Source organism: Nicotiana sylvestris, chromosome 1 (assembly GCF_000393655.2).
Source record: "Nicotiana sylvestris chromosome 1, ASM39365v2, whole genome shotgun sequence".
In the NCBI taxonomy this organism is placed as follows: domain Eukaryota; kingdom Viridiplantae; phylum Streptophyta; class Magnoliopsida; order Solanales; family Solanaceae; genus Nicotiana; species Nicotiana sylvestris.
The window spans coordinates 19,231,880-19,251,323 of NC_091057.1; the positions used below are offsets into that span (position 1 = coordinate 19,231,880).

Sequence of the window (19,444 nt, forward strand, 5' to 3'; positions counted from 1 at the left end):
TTGAGAAGTATGTGCCACAGTCTCGTAGAGAGGAGCTGCGCAGGCAGTTCGAGCAGTTGTATTAGGGAGGTATGACTGTGACATAGTATGAGATGAGGTTCTCAGAGTTTACTCGTCATGCTATTTGGTTGGTTCATATGGAGAGGGATAGGATTAGGAGGTTCGTTGATGGCCTCATATCAGCTTCGTATTCTCATGACCAGGGAGAGGGTGTCTGGTGCTACTTTTGAGGAGGTTGTTTACATTGCTTACGATATTGAGTCAGTTCATCGCCAGGAGCGAGATGAGAGGGAGGCCAAGAGGCCTCAGGGATCTTGTAGTTATAGTGGTGCTCCTTTGAGAGGTCAGTTTCAGCACGGCAGAGGCCGTCCATTCAGGCATGCTCAGTCAGCTCGCCTAGGTTATTGTGGGTCATCATCGGGTCATGGTTCTCACAGTTCTAATCAGGTCCATTCATCACTCAGTGCCCTTCCAGCTCAGAGTTTGTCCCGTGCTCCATCAGTTCAGGGCTCTTCTATGCCAGGTGCATCTGCTAGTCATTCCGGTGCTAGGGGTTTCCTTCAGTCCCCGTCTCCAGCACCAGGGAGTTGTTATGAGTGTGAAGAGTTAGGTCACATGTGGAGGCATTGTCCTCATCATCTTGGGGGTTCATCTCAGCAGAGGAGTCAACCATCGACTTCAGCGCCAATTACTTTACCACACACCCACCCAGCGAGGGGTGGCGGTCAGTCAGCTAGGGGTCGCTCCAGAGAGGGAGGTCGATCAGGTGGTGATCAGGCCCGTTTCTATGCACTTTTGGCTAGACCCAATGCTATTGCTTCAGATGTTGTGATTACAGGTATTGTCTCAGTCTGCCACCGAGATGTCTCTGTGTTATTGATCCCGGTTCCACTTTTTCTTATGTGTCATCATATTTTGCTCTTTACGTGGATACGCCCTATAAGTCTCTTATTTCATCTATTCGTGTATCTACTCCGGTGGGCGATACTATTATTATGGATCGTGTGTAGCGGTCGTGTGTGGTGACTATTAGGGGTCTGGAAACCGGAGTGGACCTATTATTGCTTTATATGGTGGACTTTGATGTGATATTGGAAATGGATTGGCTATCTCCGTGCCGTGCTATTTTGGACTATCATGCTAAGACAATGACATTGGCTATACCGGGTGTGCCAGAGATTGAGTGGCGAGGTTTGGCTGATTTTGTCCCCAGTAGGGTGATTTCGTTCTTGAAGGCCCAACGAATGGTTGGGAAAGGTTGTCTTTCATACCTAGCCTTTGTGAGGGATGTTAGTACAGAAACTCCTAGTATTGATTCGGTTTCTATTGTGAGGGACTTTCCCGACATTTTTCCTGCAGACCTGCAAGGCATACCACTGGACAGGGACATTGATTTTGGTATTGATCTGGTGCCGGGCACCCATCCCATTTCTATTCCACCGTATCATATGGCACTAGTGGAGTTGAAAGAGCAGCTTCAGGAACTCTTTGATAAGGGGTTCATTCGGCCTACTGTGTCGCCTTGGGGTGTGCTTGTTCTATTTCTGAAGAAGAAGGATGGCATGATGAGGATGTGCATTGATTACAAGAAGTTGAACAAAGTAACAATCAAGAAGAAGTATTCTATGCCTCGTATCGATGATTTATTTGACCAGCTTCAGGGAGCGAGAGTGTTCTCCAAGATTGATCTCCATTAAGGTTATCACCAGTTGAAGATGAAGGACGCGGATATTCTTAAGACAGCCTTCAGGACCAGATACTGTTGTCGCGCCCCCTTTTTCCCTCACGGAGAGAGGTCCGGGTTTCGACATTCCATGGGGTGTGATGACTCATTTCCTTTTGGGAACTTGGGTATTTGAAGAGTCTCCACCTAACGGGTTATGGTGTGTTAGGTCACCTAGAGCAATTAACTCTTAGACTAGTTTGCATTACCAGAGATTTAGGGTAAGGGCTCGAAATAACCTCGAGGGGAAGGTGTTAGGCACCCCTCTTGGTCCACAATTGTGGGTTCCGACCGAACTTATATTCACAAATTAGTCCATAAACAGTTGAATCAAATAGGTTGCAAGTAAAGCACGTTGGGTAACTCAAGTAATAAAATACTGATTTTTGAACAAGTTGTATAAAACAAAGGTTTTAAATAGAAAAAGGATTTTTTGAAAATGAAGGAGTCCTAGGTTGGTTAGCCTATAGGATCACCCCACACAATGTCCGGTAAACACTCCTCGATGAGGGGCTACACGTGACATTAGCGTAGTCATCATATCCCATATCTACCCTTCCCATCCCCTTAGTGGTCATGTAAAGCGAGTGTTTGGTCAGCGATCTCTATTGTGTGTTGTTACCCGTCCCTTCTTATTGGTCCTAGAGGGATTTAGGACCTCTACCTATAAGTGGTTCTAAATAGACCCTTAAGGTTTAAAAGGTGAAAATACTAAGGCGACAGGTAAGAACAGTTAGGACTTTTAGCAAATAAGAACAAAAGGGAGCAATTAGAGGCTTAAAGTTTCCTCCTCAAACAAGGCACATAAACAACACGACTCAAGCACAAATAAGGTCTTTTGCTAAACAGTATCCTAAAGCATAATGTCTAAGTGAATGTATAAAAAACAGGTAGTTTGTTTAATAAACTCAGAAGTAATGACCTTATTAGTGGCCTACTGACTTTAAAGCTTGCTTAAACAGGACAACATTTAGTCACAGAAATAGTTTCAGAATTGCAAGTTTTGAAAACACCCTACAGGCTTGCCTATACGCGGAATACTGATGACCACACTTTATATAGAATGAAACAAAGCAGGTTTTGAAACAGACTTTTTAATCCCTATAGGCATGCTGTCTAATAAAAAATTAAGGCAGTTTTCAAAGAACTCATTTCAGGAAATATAAACCACTAATTAAGCAAATTCAGAAGTGAGCTAACCGTTAGTTTATTTAAACAGAACTAGTTCGGATTGACAGGCAGAATTTCTGGTGTTTTCTCCTATAGGCATGATATCTAGTTGAATACTGATTTTAGAAACTTGCATGCATGAACCCATGTAAACACTTGTCATAGCAGAATTTGGATTAAATTATATCCTGTAGGCATGGCATCTATTTGTGAAGCTGATTTTAAGACTTATAGACATGATTTATATTACAGAATTATTTGAAACCTATAGGCATGATTTTTAACATGGTGAGATAAACATGACAAGATGTAAAGTCCTATAAGCATGATTTCTACTTGGTAAGGCAATCAGATCAAAATGTAAAGTCCTATAAACATGATTTCTACCTGTATTACCCCATAAGCATGTAGCTACCCATCCCTTTTCACTAATTACCCCAATATTCGTTTACAAGTTATTACAGGTGATATGAATGAATTATATAAGTAAATAAAGAAAATAAGAAGTTATTCAATAGGGAGCCTACAGATAGGCCCAGGTTTCTAAAGCCTCCAATAGCCTCAAATGCCTCAATTCTATAGACAAATTCATAGTCTAGGTGCATCAAAGTTCCCTAAGAATCTCAAGGATCTCAGGCAGTGCTTACACCCAGACTTGGTTACCAAAATTGAATAAGTGCAGTGTCGAAGGGCTAGCCTCAGTATGCCAGAGTTCAGAGGGTTCTCAAGAGTATCCCTAGCCAGTACACATACTGGAGGGGGCAGAACTTATTGACTTAGGAGTAGAGTGAGAGTGCTTGACACAAGTTGAAAGGTTTTTAAAAAGGAAGTTTGTTTGAAATAATTTAGTAAAACAACAGGGCAATTTGAAAAGAGAGTGGAGTAGTGAACAACAGTCCAAACACAACACGTTTAGGACAGGTTCACACACAGCCAGGGGTCACAGAACCAAAGCAAGTTCAGTAGTCACAAACAGGGGTCTATGGATTGAGGGATGCATAGAACACTTTATTGTAAACACATAACAAGCAAAGGTCTTGGGGATTGGTACATACATTGATCAGACACAGCTGACCAGACATAGTCATAGAACCAGACATAAAGAGCAAACATAAATATAGGGGTGATAGGGATTTGGAGGTACATGGAGCATATGAAGAAAAGCACATAACAAGCAGAGGTGATTGGTACAGACATGCTCAGAAACAATTGATCGGACATAGAGGGGGGAACATGTTTATACTGATTCTAAGGAATGGGAGTTCATAACATGCTAATCATGTAAGCATATTAACTGCAAATATCACAGCAAAACCATGGATAAAAACAAACTAGAAACAGGATGAATTGAAGCAATAAAAGAACCATATTATTGTTGGAACTTGAATTGAAACTAGAACATACCAGTAGAGAAGATAGTAAATAAAAGTGAAGGAGCAGGAGAACACAATGGTTAGTCTTGGCTTGCAGCCGGCTACCTTAGAATAGTAGCAAGTAGCACAACGAGAGCAAAAAGTTTAAGTGTGAGAGAGAGCTTTTGAACCAAAGTGTTCATGTGTTTTTGCTAATAAGAGAATGTGTATATATATTTTGAAAAAGGTAGCAAATAAGGTAAAAATCAAAGTTCATCAATAGTTATGGGGACTCAGAATCAATCAGTCATGAAATCAAGGCAAGTACTCCCTTTAATTGAGGAGTTAACTTCAAACGGTAATAAATATGTGACAAATAAGGAAGGAAATCGTATAAGGCTGAGCATAACTAATAAGGAATTATTTTCAGCATAGTACAAGTACAAAACAAGTAATAGAGGCTAGGTTTAGCATATTTCAATCAAAGGAAAATACTTAGGATATCAATTAATAGCATAATTGACCATAGAATAAGGTCAGAAAATATTTTACAAGGTTAAAAATCAGTAGAGGTATCATGCGAAATTAGTGAAAGATCAATCATAAAGACTCAAGGATTCAAAAGTAGAAAATATCACTGATTTAGCACAACTTTATAAGAACAAGCACTTAGTAAGAAAAAACTAGAACTTTAAGAGGTCGAGTAGGACAAAAATCATGTATAAATTAGGGATTCATGTAAAGCATAGTCTGCATTAGTAGAATAAGCATGATACAGGCAGGAGAAGCGAAGAATCAGAAACATTGGTGAACAAAATAGGGTAAAATTACACAATAGGCAAGGATAACCATAATCAGGAACCTTAACAAGCAATCACAGGGTAAAATCATAGAATCACGAAAACATATAGAGTAACTGAACATGTTTTCAAAATAAAACTCAGAAACCCCAAGATTAGAACTAAGAATTTAGGGTTTTCAACAGAGGCGAGTTGAGAAGGGAGTAAAATCATAGAATCAGTCAAAATAGGCAAGAGATAGAAGTTTAAACATAAAAATCGGTTTAAACAAAGTTTTAAAAAAGAGTTCTGAAAACCTAATTTTAGAAGAAAACGAAAACACTTTGAAATTGATGATTCTCGTAAAAGAGTTTCAAGAACAGTGTTAAATACTAAAAAAATCAACTCGAAACGTTCTAGATCTGTATAGATCTAGGAGATTCAAGGAGAAATTAGGGTTTTAGAAGAAATCCATAGAGAGATGCAAGAACCTGTATAGAATCTCAAGGATCGTGCCAAACATAGCATGATTTTGCCTGAAATCACACTGAAGTAGCCAAGAACAGACAAATAACAAACCCTAGATGCAATTCAGTGTGGCCCAAGGCCCTTGAAGGCCTCAGAGAAGGCGAGCATAGCAATAGAGGAGCTATTGGAGGCTTAGGAGTTAAAGGGAGATCACCGGAGAAGACCGAAGAAGGGAGTCAGTGGTTGAAAGAGCTAGAGTTAGGTAGAGAGGTTCAGAGAGGAGAGGATATGAGAGAATACAGAGGCGGCGGATTTGAGAAATGAGATAGGGTTAGGGGGTTTTTTGGGATTAAAAAAAAAGTAAGAACTCATGAGGGTCGTTGATCTTTTAGATCAACGGCTAGGATTTGACGGGTCTTGGATCGGGTAGGCAGGTTTAGGGTTTGGGTCAGGTGTTTTTAATCAAAAACTGGATTGGGGTTGGGTTTAAATTGGGCTACAATTGAAATGCAAATCTGGCTATATTTTAAATAGCCAATTTTTCCTATATAATTTATAATAAAAGATAAATAATTATTGGAAAATAATTTTGTGTACTAAAATGATTTAAAGTAGATATTGAACATTTTAAAAATATAGGAGATCAATTTTACGCGTATAAATGTAATTATACATTAATGGGGCTAATATTGCAATTATATGCAATTTAGCTTTACAAATACAAAATGCAATTATAAAAAAGCATAAAAATATTTTAACCATATTTTGGCACAAATATAGAAATTAAATGACTAAATCACAACGACAATTTGAGGGATAATTATTGGGGATTTTATGAATAAAAGGGAAGGAAATAAATTAATTTAAATCCTTAAAAATTGTGGAAAATTATTAAACCTTGTGCATGCTTATATATGCATATATATGCTATTTTGAAGGTATGCATATTAAAAATATGAGGAAAATTAGGTATCAACAACTGCCCCTCTTTACCCGGGAAGGATGAAAGAGTTTTCGGGTAAAGAAATGATGGCCAATTTTGACCGGGTGGGATGTTTTGAAGGACAGAGGCCGGACTCTGGTTTTTGAGTTGCCTACATATCCCTGGTTTTACAGGAATCAGGCCATGTGTAGTTCTGGATTCATTCGCAGAGTATGCAGATGAAATTATTGCAAGAACGGACACACAATGCGGAAGCGGCTACGGTGAGTGGTTAAAGCTCGGGACGGTTGGAGGGAACTGGAGTGAGATTTCTCCTGCTAGGATAGTGGTTGCTTACTATTACCTACAGATGCAAAATGCTACAAATGTATTTGTGAAAATTTAAACATGATGCACATTCCCTTTGGACCATGAAGGTTGTCTTCGGACGGTTAAAAGATGACGTCCTTGGATTATGACGTCCTGGGCCATGAATTATTTAGTGAGGGATTTTCAGGCCATGAAATGATGTTCTCGGGCCATGAAGATGGTGCCTCCAAACCATGACGCTTTTGAATAATGATATGCAAATTTGAGAGATCCTCAGGCCATGGCATGGTGTCTTCCGGCTATGAGGATGATGCCTTTAGACTATGATGCCTTTGGATGGATTGGCGATATTTCAGCCCATGATATGCAATAGTCATGATGTTATCAAGACAATGATTAGTCTTGTGAAATGGAGGGCAGAGCTTAGCCCGATTGGAAAGCAAATAGATAGTAAAATAGAGCAATATCTGTGCAAAGAGGGACAGTGCTTAGTCCCGTGCAAGTGAGGAGGCAGGGATTAGCCTCATGCAGGTGCAGGTAGGGAGGCAGGGATTAGCCTCATTCAAATGTGGAGACAATGATTAGACTCATGTAATTATGGAGTCAAGGATTAGGCTCATACAAATATGGAGGCAAGGATTGGCCTCATGCAGGTGTGGAGGCAGGGATTATCCTCATGCAAATGTGGAGGCAAGGATTAGCCTCATGCAGGTACGTAGGCAAGGATTAGCCTCATGAAGATATGAAATCAAGGATTAGACTCATGCAAGTGGGGAGGCGAGGATTAGCCTCATGCAAATGTGGAGTCAGGAATTAGACTCATGCAAGCAGGGAGGCAAGGATTAGCCTCGTGCAAATGTGGAGTCAGGGATTAGACTCATGCAAATAGGGAGGCAAGGATTAGTCTCATGCAGATGTGGAGTCAGGGATTAGACTCATGCCAATATGGAGGACAGGGATTAGTCCCATGCAAAGAGCGAGCAGCAAATAAGAGTAGTGTATGTCTTAGCTGGAGATGTATTCGATGTCTGATGGCCTTATTGATAATGAATTATCTTTGTGTATACATGTTTTGTGAGTGCTATCGTTACGTCGAATATGCTTACGTTCAAAGAAAAATTGTAAGTTTTGTGGGGGGGAGGTTGGTTCGTGCTCCTATCGGCTAGCTTTGCTTTGCTCCATTCTGAAAGCTTTTCGAGTTCCCCTGGGTGACACCTGACTCTCATGGAAATAAAATTTCCGAAAAATATGCAATTATTGTTAAAAATAGAGTTGTTTTGGAAAAAAAGATGTACTAGTGACTGTAACACATCTCAATGGCATTGCAGCTCTCTCATGTCGGAATTTTGAGGGTCCTCGTCAAAATTCTGCCCCAGTCTGGTAGAGGATCTTTGACCGTTTGCGGATAATGGATCTTCCTGAACCTTTTTCCGGAATTTTGAGAATCCTTATCAAAATTCCGCCCCCGGTTTCTTAACTGACTTTCTGGCATGTGATGGCGTTGGCTGGACTTGCTCCGAAATTTTGAGGGCCCTCCTAAAAATTCTGTCCTAGTTTATGATCTTGGGGGACAATGGAAATTTTATTATGATATGACCGAACCCATAAGTCTACCTACGTATCCCCTCTTAAACGGGAATCAGGTCAAGCGTAGTTCAATTACATCAAATGAGGAAATGTAAAGTATGTAAGCATAATATCTCTTGACTGTATCTGAATTGATCGGTTTTGGCCAGACTTCTCCGTCCATTTCTGCAAGTATGAGTGCTCCTCCTGTTGGTACTCTGTGAACCATGTATTGACCTTGCCAGTTGGGAGAGAATTTCCCTTTGGCTTCATCTTGATGTAGGAAGATTTTCTTCAATACCAGCTGCCCTGGTGCGAACTGTCTTGGTTTGACTCTTTTATTGAAAGCTTTGGACATGCTATTCTGATAAAGTTGTCCGTGACACACTGCGCTCATTCTCTTTCCATCGATAAGGGCCAATTGTTCATAGTGACTCCTTATCCACTCTACATCGCTAAGTTCAGCCTCTTGTATGATTCTTAAAGAAGGAATCTTCACCTCGGCTGGGATGATAACCTTGGTACCATAAACCAACATTTTGGGAGTTGCCCCGGTTGATGTGCGAACTGTGGTGTGGTATCCTAATAGGGCAAAGGGTAACTTCTCATTCCACTGTTCATGATTCTCTACCATTTTCCTTAGTATCTTCTTGATGTTTTTGTTGGTGGCTTCTATGGTTCCATTCATCTGAGGTCTGTAGGCGGTGGAATTCTGTGCTTGTTTTTGAAAGCTTCACATATAGCTTTCATTAGATCACTATTGATATTGGATGCGTTATTAGTAATAATGGACTCGGGAACTCCGAATCGGTAGACAATACGATCTTTGACAAAATCTGCGACGACTTTCTTGGTTACAACTTTGTAAGATGCAGCCTCTACCCATTTTGTGAAGTAATGAATGGCTACTAGAATGAACCTGTGTCTGTTTGATGCAGTGGGCTCAACCGGACCAATAACATCCATGCCCCAGGCGGCAAATGGCCAAGGTAAGCTTGTTGAATTGAGCTCATTTGGCGGCACCTTTATCATGTTGGAGTGCACTTGGCATTGAAAGCATTTGCGTACATACCGAATGCAATCCGTCTCCATAGTTATCCAAAAGTAGACTGCCCTGAGTATCTTCTTAGCTAAGACAAAACCATTCATATGTAGGTCGTAGGTCCCAGCATGTATCTCTTCGAGTAACTTAGAAGCTTCTTTTGCATCGACACATCTTATTAAACCCAAATCAGGAGTTCTTTTGTACAAGTTCCCTCCGCTGTGGAATAAGTGATTTGACAATCTCCGGAGCGTATGTTTCTGAGTGTGATTTGCATGCTCCAGGTATTCTCCTTTTGATAAGTATTCTTTGATGTCATGGAACCAAGGCTTTCCATATGCTTCTTCCTCGACATGAGCACAATATGCCAGCTGATTATGGATCCTCACCGGAATGGGATCAATATCGTTCCTATCTGCATGTTGTATCATGGATGACAAAGTGGCCAATGCATCAGCGAACTCGTTTTGAATTTTGGGCACATGTCGGAATTCTATCTTTGTGAACCTTTTTCTCAATTTCTACACATGGTGCAGATATGGAAATATCTTGGAATTCTTGGTGGCCCACTCTCCTTGCACCTGGTGCACAAACAAATCTGAATCACCGATTACCAGCAACTCCTGAACGTTCATGCCGATTGCCATATTGAGCCCTAATATCCAGGCTTCATACTCTGCCATGTTGTTGGTGCAGGGGAATCTAAGTTTAGCAGATATCGGATAATGCTGACGCACTTCTGATACCAAAACTGCTCCAATGCCCACTCCTTTGAAATTTGCAGCTCCATCAAAGAACATCATCCAATCATCATATGTTTCGGTAATGTCTTCTCCTACAAATGATACTTATTTATCAAGAAAATACATTTTCAAGGGTTCATATTCTCCTCCCACCAGATTTTCAGCAAGGTGATCTGCCGATGCTTGTCCCTTGACTGCCTTCTGAGTTACATAGACAATATCGAACTCACTTAGCAGTATCTGCCATTTAGCCAACTTTCCAGTCGGCATGGGTTTCTGAAATATGTACTTCAGAGGATACATCCTAGATATGAGGTATGTAGTGTAGGCACAGAAGTAATGCCTTAACTCTTGGGCTATCCAGGTCAAAGCACAGCAAGTGCGTTCAAGCAAAGAATGTCGTGCTTCATAAGGTGTGAACTTCTTACTCAAGTAATATATGGCCTGCTCTTTTCTTCTTGTCTCGTCATGTTGTCCCAAAACACATCCTAAGGCTCCATCCAATATGGATAGATAAAGTAGCAAAGGTCGTCCTGGTTCTGGCAGGACTAGAACTAGCAGTGTGGACAGGTACTCCTTGATCTTATCGAAAGCTTTCAGACAATCCTCTGTCCAGCTTGTTTCAACGTCCTTTCTTAGCATCTTGAAGATAGGTTCACATATGACTATGGACTGTTCTATGAAGCGACTGATATAGTTAAGACATCCTAGGAAGCTCATCACATCCTTTTTGCTCTTAGGTGGTGGCGACTCCTAAATAGCTTTGACTTTAGTCGGATCCAGTTCGATCCCCCGATGACTGACGATGAACCCCAGTAATTTTCCTGTTGAAAAGGATTGTTCAGACAAAGCACGACTTGATGAATCAAGTATTTATTTTGAAACAAGTAAGGATTAAACAAAACTATAGGAAATTTTAAATGCCTAGAACAGCTATAGAAGTAAATTCTTCCAAGCTACCCAGGGACTCGGCGGGCTCGGGATGGTGTGGCGGTCCATTTTCTGAGAATAGTTCTCTTCACCATAGTCTGAATAGTGAGGCCTTATTCTTCCTCCTCCTCAATTATGGCACCGCAGTCCATGTCCTCATCTTCTAAGAACAAATTCTTAAACCCCGCTAGTGCTTCTTCCTCTGTAGTTCCCCATATTATGTCAGCCTGGTGAAAAGCTTGTTCCAAATGTGGCACTGGTTGCTCAAGAGGGTAATACGGTCCACGCCATAGAGTCGAACAATCATTGTACTCTTGCCATGTATACGAGTATCCGATCCCAAAAATGGTGCCATGATTTTTCAGCTGTATTGGTTTTGTGATACCTTGGAGGTTCTTTCCCAACCCTTTGCCGGGTTCATATCCGGACCATGCTAGTATGCTTTCTATCTTGTTACTCCACCACTTATCCTTCTCGACGGCATTGATCCGTTTGATGTGATGATAGGTTTCCCCTCCTAGCCTTCTTCTATGTCCAATGGCCAGGATGGTTTGACTAGTGTAGATGGGGTTACTTCTATCTCTGTGAATGAATACTTCCTAGCGGTTCCATTCAAACTTCACGGCTTGATGTAGTGTGGAAGGAACGGCTCCAGCAACATGGATCTATGGGCGGCCCAACAAAAGATTATATGAGGCTGGTATGTCAAGCACTTGGAATTCAACGTCGAACCAAGTTGGCCCCATCTGCAAGCAAAGGTTGATTTTCCCGATCGTGGCCCTCTGGGACCCATCGAAAGCCTTCACATTCATGCTTCCTACCCGTATCTCATGGAAACCTTTGTCCAACCTCTTCAGAGTGTCCAATGGACAAATATTTAGGCTCGAACCTCCATCAACCAAGACCCTGGCAATGAACTTGTCTTCAAATTTCACTGTGATATGCAATGCCCGATTGTGATTCAAACCCTCGGGCGGTAGCTCATATTCCTGGACGATAATCTTATGGCTCTCCAACACCTGACCGACCATGTTGGCCATTTCTCCACCAGTGATGTCATTGGGTATATAAGTCTCTCTCAGTACTTTTATTAAGGTTTTCTTGTGTGCCTCTAAGTTCTACGATAGTGATAAGATAGATATCTGAGCAGGGACTTTGTTCAGGTGATTAACAATGGAGTACTCCTTTGCTTGTACTTTCCTACACAAGTCATCTGGCCCAGTCTCAATAACAGGCTGCCTAGTAGTGGCCTCCTTGCTTGAACCTCCCAAGTGTTCAGGTGTATAGACTCTTCTAGCCCTAGTCATCCCTTGTGCAGCGTCAGATTCCTGTACCTTGGCTTTCCCCTTTCGCCGAGCCTCGGCAACATAATCCCAGGGTATTGCTTTTGAGTTGAATGGGGATGTAGTTGATACTGTCACAGTAAAAGGTGTGACCACTTCTACTTCAAATGGAGCGGAGATGGCTACGGGCGGAGCTACTTCTACCTCGAATGGAACTGATGCAGTTACCTCAACATCAATAGGTGCCTGAATCTGGACCACAATAGGAGTAAGTATGACTGCAACCTTAATGTCATTGCCTTCTCGAATAAGCCCGATCGACCCCTCAGGGTCCCATTCTTCATTTGTCTCTATCATATGTACACCATCACCTCTGTGATCAGGGAGGAGATTGTTGCGAACATTGGGTGCGGCTTCCTTTGCTTGTATGAACTTGTTGTCAATGAGTGTCTGGATCTTATCCTTTAATGTTCGGCACTCAGTAGTGGTATGCCCTTTTATACCGGAATGGTATGCACAAGTTTTGTTCGGATTGACCCATTGGGATGGATTTTCTAATGCTACAGCGGGAACATGAGTGACGTAGCCTGCAACTTTCAACCTTTCATATAGATGGTCGATGGGCTCAGCAATGGCGATGTATTGTCTGGGTGGCTTGCGGTCGAAGTTGGGTCTTGGTCTTGGATAGTTTTGGCGAGCTGGTGGTGATTGGAAATTGGATGGTTGAGAATTATAGGTGTGATGAACAGTGGCTGGTTGGGAATATCTGGGAGATGAAGGTTGATATGTAGGCGGTGATGCTTGGTATGTGGGTGGAGGTGTTTGATATGTGGGTGGAGGTTTTTGATAGGTGGGTGGAGATGTTTGATATGTGAGTGGAGATTTTGGGCCCTGAGCCACCATTACTGCCCCAATATCTCTCTTCTTCGATATGTCACCTGATTGTAGTGCCTTATTTATGGCTTGTAGTGCCTCAATTTTTGTTACCGTCCTGCTCTTGATTACCTCTTCAATCCTTTCTCCGAGTTTGATGATGTCAGAGAACTTGTGATTTTCGATAACCATCAACCTCTCATAATATTGTGGATCATGTGCCCTAACAAAGAATTTATACATCTGTTCTTCATCCAAAGAGGGCCTGACCTTGGCTGCTTCCGACCTCAACCTAGTAGAATACTCACGAAAAGTCATCTCAGTAGTTTTCTTCTTAAGATTCTGAATGTAGAAGACATCCAGTGCATTCTCTATGTTAAACCTGAACCGGTCCATGAAATCTGACGCCATGCTTACCCAATTAGACCATTTCTTGGGATTTTGGCTGATATACCAAGACAAAGCGTCCCCAGTAAGGATCCTTATAAAGAGCTTCATCTAGAGTTTTTCATCTTTCCTGACCCCGACATGCTTATCACAATAGGTTCTTAGATGAACCCTAGGATCACCTGTACCATCGAACATTTTGAACTTGGGAGGTTTGTACCCCTTGGACAGTTCGACATCCGTCTATATACACAGGTCTTCATAGTTCAAACCATCTATTCCTCTGTCGCCTTCAACACCTTGGACTAGGCTTGTCAACTTCTTGAGTTCTTCAGCCATGTTCTGAATGAGCAGGTCCTTCTAGGAGGATTCTGGTGCACAAGAGATTGGTTGGGTAGAATGAGGTGTAGTTTCCACATATATAGGGTTGCTTTGATGGGTGCCAGGAACTTGGGTGTAGTGATGGTCATTGGTGAAGTTTTATGGATCGGGAATGGGTTATGTATTATGGGGAGTGTGGTAAGTAGTGCTTGGTGGGTACTGAATTGGTTGATGATGATATTGTGGTGGAGTTGGTATTGGTAGCGGATTGATATTTTGGGGTGGGGTTGCGTATTGATTTGGTGCGGTAGGATTTTGTGGCTGTTGGTTTTGTGCGTTCTGATGAGATGTTGGGTTCTTTGTGTTTTGTTAGTGGATATCAGGGACATTGAGGGTAAGTGACAGGTTTGACAAGTTGCAGACCTGCTCAAGTTCTCTTTGCAGTTCTAGTATCTTTTGTTCCAATCTCAAAACTAGGTCATTTGGGGCCGGAGTACTACGGCCATCTGAAGTCTCTGTGCTCTCAACATTTTCCTTTGGATTCCACTTAAGTAGTCCATCTTTGTCTTTCCTTTGCCCTTTGTGTTGCTTGGAGTAGGAGGAGGTGGAGGGCCTCTAGATCTTGTGTGATATGCTGATGAGGCAAGTATGAGTGAACCAACCTAAGGGGATGAGAATAATCAAAAGTAAAGAAAAACAAAATGTAACAAGTCAGCGAGGATTTCTAAAACGTTTGCAGTATTTAAACACATATTGCAAAATGTATACTCGTGTCCTATTTTGGAACCTCGTGTGCCCGAGGTAGGCCGAGCGACAAATAAACTTGGAGAATTTTAATGCCAATAACTGCTTCATTTCATAATATAAAAATAGACAAATCCCAAAACGACACTAAGATAATAATAAGATAAGTCACTACTTGGCACTTGGCCTTATTATATTTTAGGAAAAACAAGTAAATCTAGCCTATTTGGTCCTAGAAGGACCTTCCCTAGATTCTATCTTCCGGACTCCATCATATAGATCCCCCAGCTCGCGCAGTCCCAACAGCAAGTAGGCCCTGGTCAGATGTCCCCCTTTAGCTTCCTTAGCATTCTGGCAATTTTCAATTCTCTTTATGACTTTGCCTTCCAGCTCCATTATTCCTCGCTCCAGATATTCCAGTTTTCTGTTTGAAGTGATTGCCATCTCTTTCCACTCCTCGATCAACCTCACATTCCTCTCATGTATTTTCCGATGCTCATTCTCAGAGTCGTGGACCCTTTTAGGCAGCTGTTGTATTTGACTTGAGCTTTAGCTTCCTCATCTATGATTTTGTTCCCTCTACCGGTCCCTGGTGTCGCCATTCCTTTCAGATTGTCCTCCAACCATGCCAGGTAGAGAGGCTCGCACCCTACATGATACCTGTCTAGCTTAGCGGTGCTTTTCTCCACAATGATTTTGCAGTGCCACGTGTGCTGAGCTTGACACTTGTAAGGAATGTCGTCATCTTGAAAGTCTGCCCTGAAATGACTCATCTTGAAAACCCTTGGTACAACCTGTTTTCTGCCTACTTGCCTCATAACTTGTATAGGGACATATGGGTATATCCCTCTCAACCCGATCAACACTAAGTGCGGAGCATCCCTGGACCTGATGATAAACTCGTCTGTTGGGAACCATTCAAACATCCACTGGACCTGTTCCTCGATCAGATTATCGAAGAATTCTACCCATTCCTTGGTACTTTTCGGCTGAGCAAATCTATCTGGAATGTAAGTCATCAGCTTAGGGTGATGGAAGGCAATGTGGTCGTTCCAAACCTTCACGGAAATTCTTGACGATAGTGATCCTTTTGGAAATGTTCCAGCAACCGTAACTGCAGCAACAAATTACAACCCTCAAAAAGCTTGACCCCTTTTTGACAGCGTTCCAAAACCTTGTAGATGTCGGCTATGATCATGGGGACTATGGTATATGTTTGTCCATTAATCCTTCCATCAAAGTCTTGGCGACCATGGCCAACCTAGTGTGGATTCTTCCCTTTTTCATTGGGAATACTATCAGGCCTAGAAAGCACACAATAAATACAAATACTCTGTGGTGGATGTGACCTAGAGAAGTGAGGGAGATATCATCATGGTAAGTGCGGAAAGACTTTCTATGGACATACCTCTCGTACAGGTATTCGAAAGGTATGTAGGAATCCTTTAAGCACACTAGGTCAACATTCTTCTTCAGGCCCATCATATTCAAAAATCCCTTGCCCGTACAGTTATCCGGTACTAATAGCCCAGGACTATCCCAAGTCAATCTTGCAAGCCCTCCTATTTCCTCTAAGAGCGGTGTCATTTCTATGTCACCAAAATGAAACACAACTCTTTCACTATCCCAGAATAAAGTGGCAGCTTCGATCAATTTGTTGTTTGGATCAATATCTAGCAAGGAAAGCAGGTTACCCAGGTACTTTTTCACATGCTTCTTGTTACTAGAGGAAAGGTCTTCCCACCAATTTAGAAGCAATGGTGGGATGTTTCTAACCATACCGAATCTGGGGACCTCGTGCCTCATTTTCTACAAAATAAAAGGGTTAGACCTTACCCCCACCGGACTAGACTATTTATACATTTATGATTAATATATCGGCATTTAGTTCTCCAAATTAATGCACAGAACGTGGTTGCGTCTGTTGGGGTCATGGAAAACCTGATAGACTTTGGATAAGGCTTATTTTAAAGGATCATTATATGGACAACATAATTGATGCTGACTAAGTTTGACCATGATGCATGCACAATATAACCAGAGTAAGGTTTCTATGGCATTTTAGACTAGTACCCTCAAGAGGACAACTCGAGGGGGAAGGCACAAAACCGTCAACTGCACCGCTGATCGATTGGTTTTACTGCAAAGAAGCCTTTCCAAATTTAAGGGTAGTAAATAGGAAAAGCGCAACCATTCATTAAAGTGTTGCTATAGGATTTGATACGCACGAGTGGAATATTATGCAGAGCATGATTTATGCAGCAATTAACAACATATAGTCAAGTATTTTTCACATAGAAAAAAAATAAATACAGCATTTAAATAATTGAAAGACAGTTACAGGAAAAGGAAAACAAAGAGACAAGTCAGTTTCAAGACAATAAATAAATCATAAATGCTTGAAAAATAGACAGCTAAATTCAAATAAGGGAGAAGGGTATGGGATAAAGTATTCTTGGACTAATTAGTAAAAGACAAGTTCATTATGGTAAGAGCCGAAAGGTATCCCCAGCAGAGTCGCCATGCTGTCGTGCCCCCTTTTTCCCTCGTGGAGAGAGGTCCAGGTTTCGACATTCCATGGGGTGTGATGACAATTTCCTTTTGGGAACTTGGGTATTTGAAGAGTCGCCACCTAACGGGTTATAGTGCGTTAGGGAACCTAGAACGGTTAACTCTTAGACTAGTTTGCATTACCAGAGATTTAGGGTAAGGGCTCGTAATAACCTCGAGGGGAAGATGTTAGGCACCCCTCTTGGTCCACAACTGTGGGTCCTGGCCGAACTTATATTCACAAATTAGTCCATAAATAGTTTAATCAAATAGGTTGCAAGTAAACCACGTTGGGGAACTCAAGTAACAAAATAAAGATTTTTGAACAAGTTGTATAAAACAAAGGTTTTAAATAGAAAAAGGATTTTTGGAAAAAGAAGGAGTCCTAGGTTGGTTAGCCTATAGGATCACCCCACACAATGTCCGGTAAACACTCCTCGATGAGGGGCTACATGTGACATTAGCACGTAGTCATCATATCCCATATCTACCCTTCCCATCCCCTTAGTAGTCCTTTAAAGCGAGGGTTTGGTCAGCGATCTCTATTGCGTGCTATTACCCGTCCCTTCTTAATGGTCCTGGAGGGATTTAGGACCTCTACCTATAGGTGGTTCTAAACAAACCCCTAAGGTTTAAAATGTAAAAATACTAAGGCGACAGGTAAGAACAGTTAGGACTTTTAGCAAATAAGAACAAAAGGGAGCAATTAGAGGCTCAAAGTTTTCCTCCTCAAACAAGGCACATAAATAGCACGACTCAAGCACAAATAAGGTCTTTTGTTAAAAAGTATCCTAAAGCATAATGTCTAAGTGAATGTATACAAAACTGGCAGTTTGTTTTATAAACTCATAAATAATGACTCTATTAGTGGCCTACTGACTTTAAATCTTGCTTAAACAGGACAGCATTAAGTCACAGAAATAGTTTCAGAATTGCAAGTTCTGAAAACGCCCTACAGGCTTGCCTATACGCGGAATACTGATAACTACACTTTATATAGAATGAAATAAGGCAGGTTTTGAAACGGACTTTTTAATCCCTATAGGCATGCTGTCTAATAACAGATTAAAGCAGTTTTTAAAGAACTCATTTTAGGAAACATAATACACTAATTAAGCCAATTCAGAAGTAAGTTAATCGTTAGTTTATTTGAACCAAACTAGTTCGGATGGACAGGTAGAATTTCTGGTGTTGTCTCCTATAGGCATGATATCTTGTTGAATACTAATTTTAGAAACTTGCAGGCATGAACACATGTAAACACTTGTCATAGCAGAATTTGGATTAAATTATATCCTATAAGCATGACATATATTTGTGAAGTTGATTTTAAGACTTGTAGACATGATTTCTATTACAGAATTATTTGAAACCTATAGGCATGATTTCTAACATGGTGAGATAAACATGACAAGATGTAAAGTCCTATAAGCATGATTTCTACTTGGTAAGGCAATCAGATCAAAATGTAAAGTCCTATAAACATGATTTCTACCCGTATTACCCCATAAACATGTAGCTACCCATCCCTTTTCACTAATTACCCCAATATTCGTTTACAAGTTATTACATGCCATATAAATGAATTACATAAGTAAATAAAGAAAATAAGAAGTTATTCTGTAGGGATCCTACATATAGGCCCAGGTTTCCAAAGCCTCCAATAGCCTCAAATGCCTCAATTCTATAGACAAATTCATAGTCTAGGTGTATCAAAGTTCCCTAAGGATCTCAAGGATCCCGGGCAGTGCCTACACTCAGACTTGGTAATAAAAATTGAATAAGTGCAGTATGGAAGGGCCAGCCTCAGTATGCCAGAGTTCAGATGGTTCTCAAGAAGATCCCTAGGCAGTACACATACTGGAGGGGGCAGAACTTATTGACATAGGAGTAGAGTGAGAGTGCTTGACACAAGTTGAAAGGTTTTTAAAAAGGAAGTTTGTTTGAAATAATTTAGTAAAACAACAGGGCAGTTTGAAAAGAGAGTGGAGTACTGAACAACAGTCCAAACACAACACCTTTAGGATAGGTTCATACACAGCCAAGGGTCACAGAACCATAGCAAGTTCAGTAGTCACAAATAGGGTTCAAGGGATTGAGGGATGCATAGAACACTTGATTGTAAACACATAACTAGAAAAGGTCTTGGGGATTGGTACAGACATGCTCAGATACAACTGACCAGACATAGTCACAGAACCAGATATAAAGAACAAACTTACATATAGGGGTGATAGGGATTTGGGGGTACATGGAGCATA

The 19,444-nt window shown here is 41.2% G+C and overlaps 2 protein-coding genes across 2 annotated transcripts; both read right to left on the reverse strand.

The window, feature by feature from the left end:
- Nucleotides 1-8,994: 8,994 nt before the first annotated feature.
- LOC138891164 (uncharacterized) lies at nt 8,995-10,737 on the reverse strand. Its single transcript, XM_070174159.1, has 3 exons — nt 10,524-10,737; nt 9,967-10,187; nt 8,995-9,333 (listed from the first exon to the last, which is right to left on the reverse strand). The coding sequence occupies exons 1-3, from the start codon at nt 10,735-10,737 to the stop codon at nt 8,995-8,997; spliced, it is 774 nt and encodes a 257-aa protein (XP_070030260.1).
- A 1,406-nt stretch (nt 10,738-12,143) lies between these two features.
- LOC138891165 (uncharacterized) lies at nt 12,144-13,592 on the reverse strand. The gene is made up of 2 exons (XM_070174163.1): nt 13,247-13,592; nt 12,144-13,060 (listed from the first exon to the last, which is right to left on the reverse strand). The coding sequence occupies exons 1-2, from the start codon at nt 13,590-13,592 to the stop codon at nt 12,144-12,146; spliced, it is 1,263 nt and encodes a 420-aa protein (XP_070030264.1).
- Nucleotides 13,593-19,444: the final 5,852 nt, after the last annotated feature.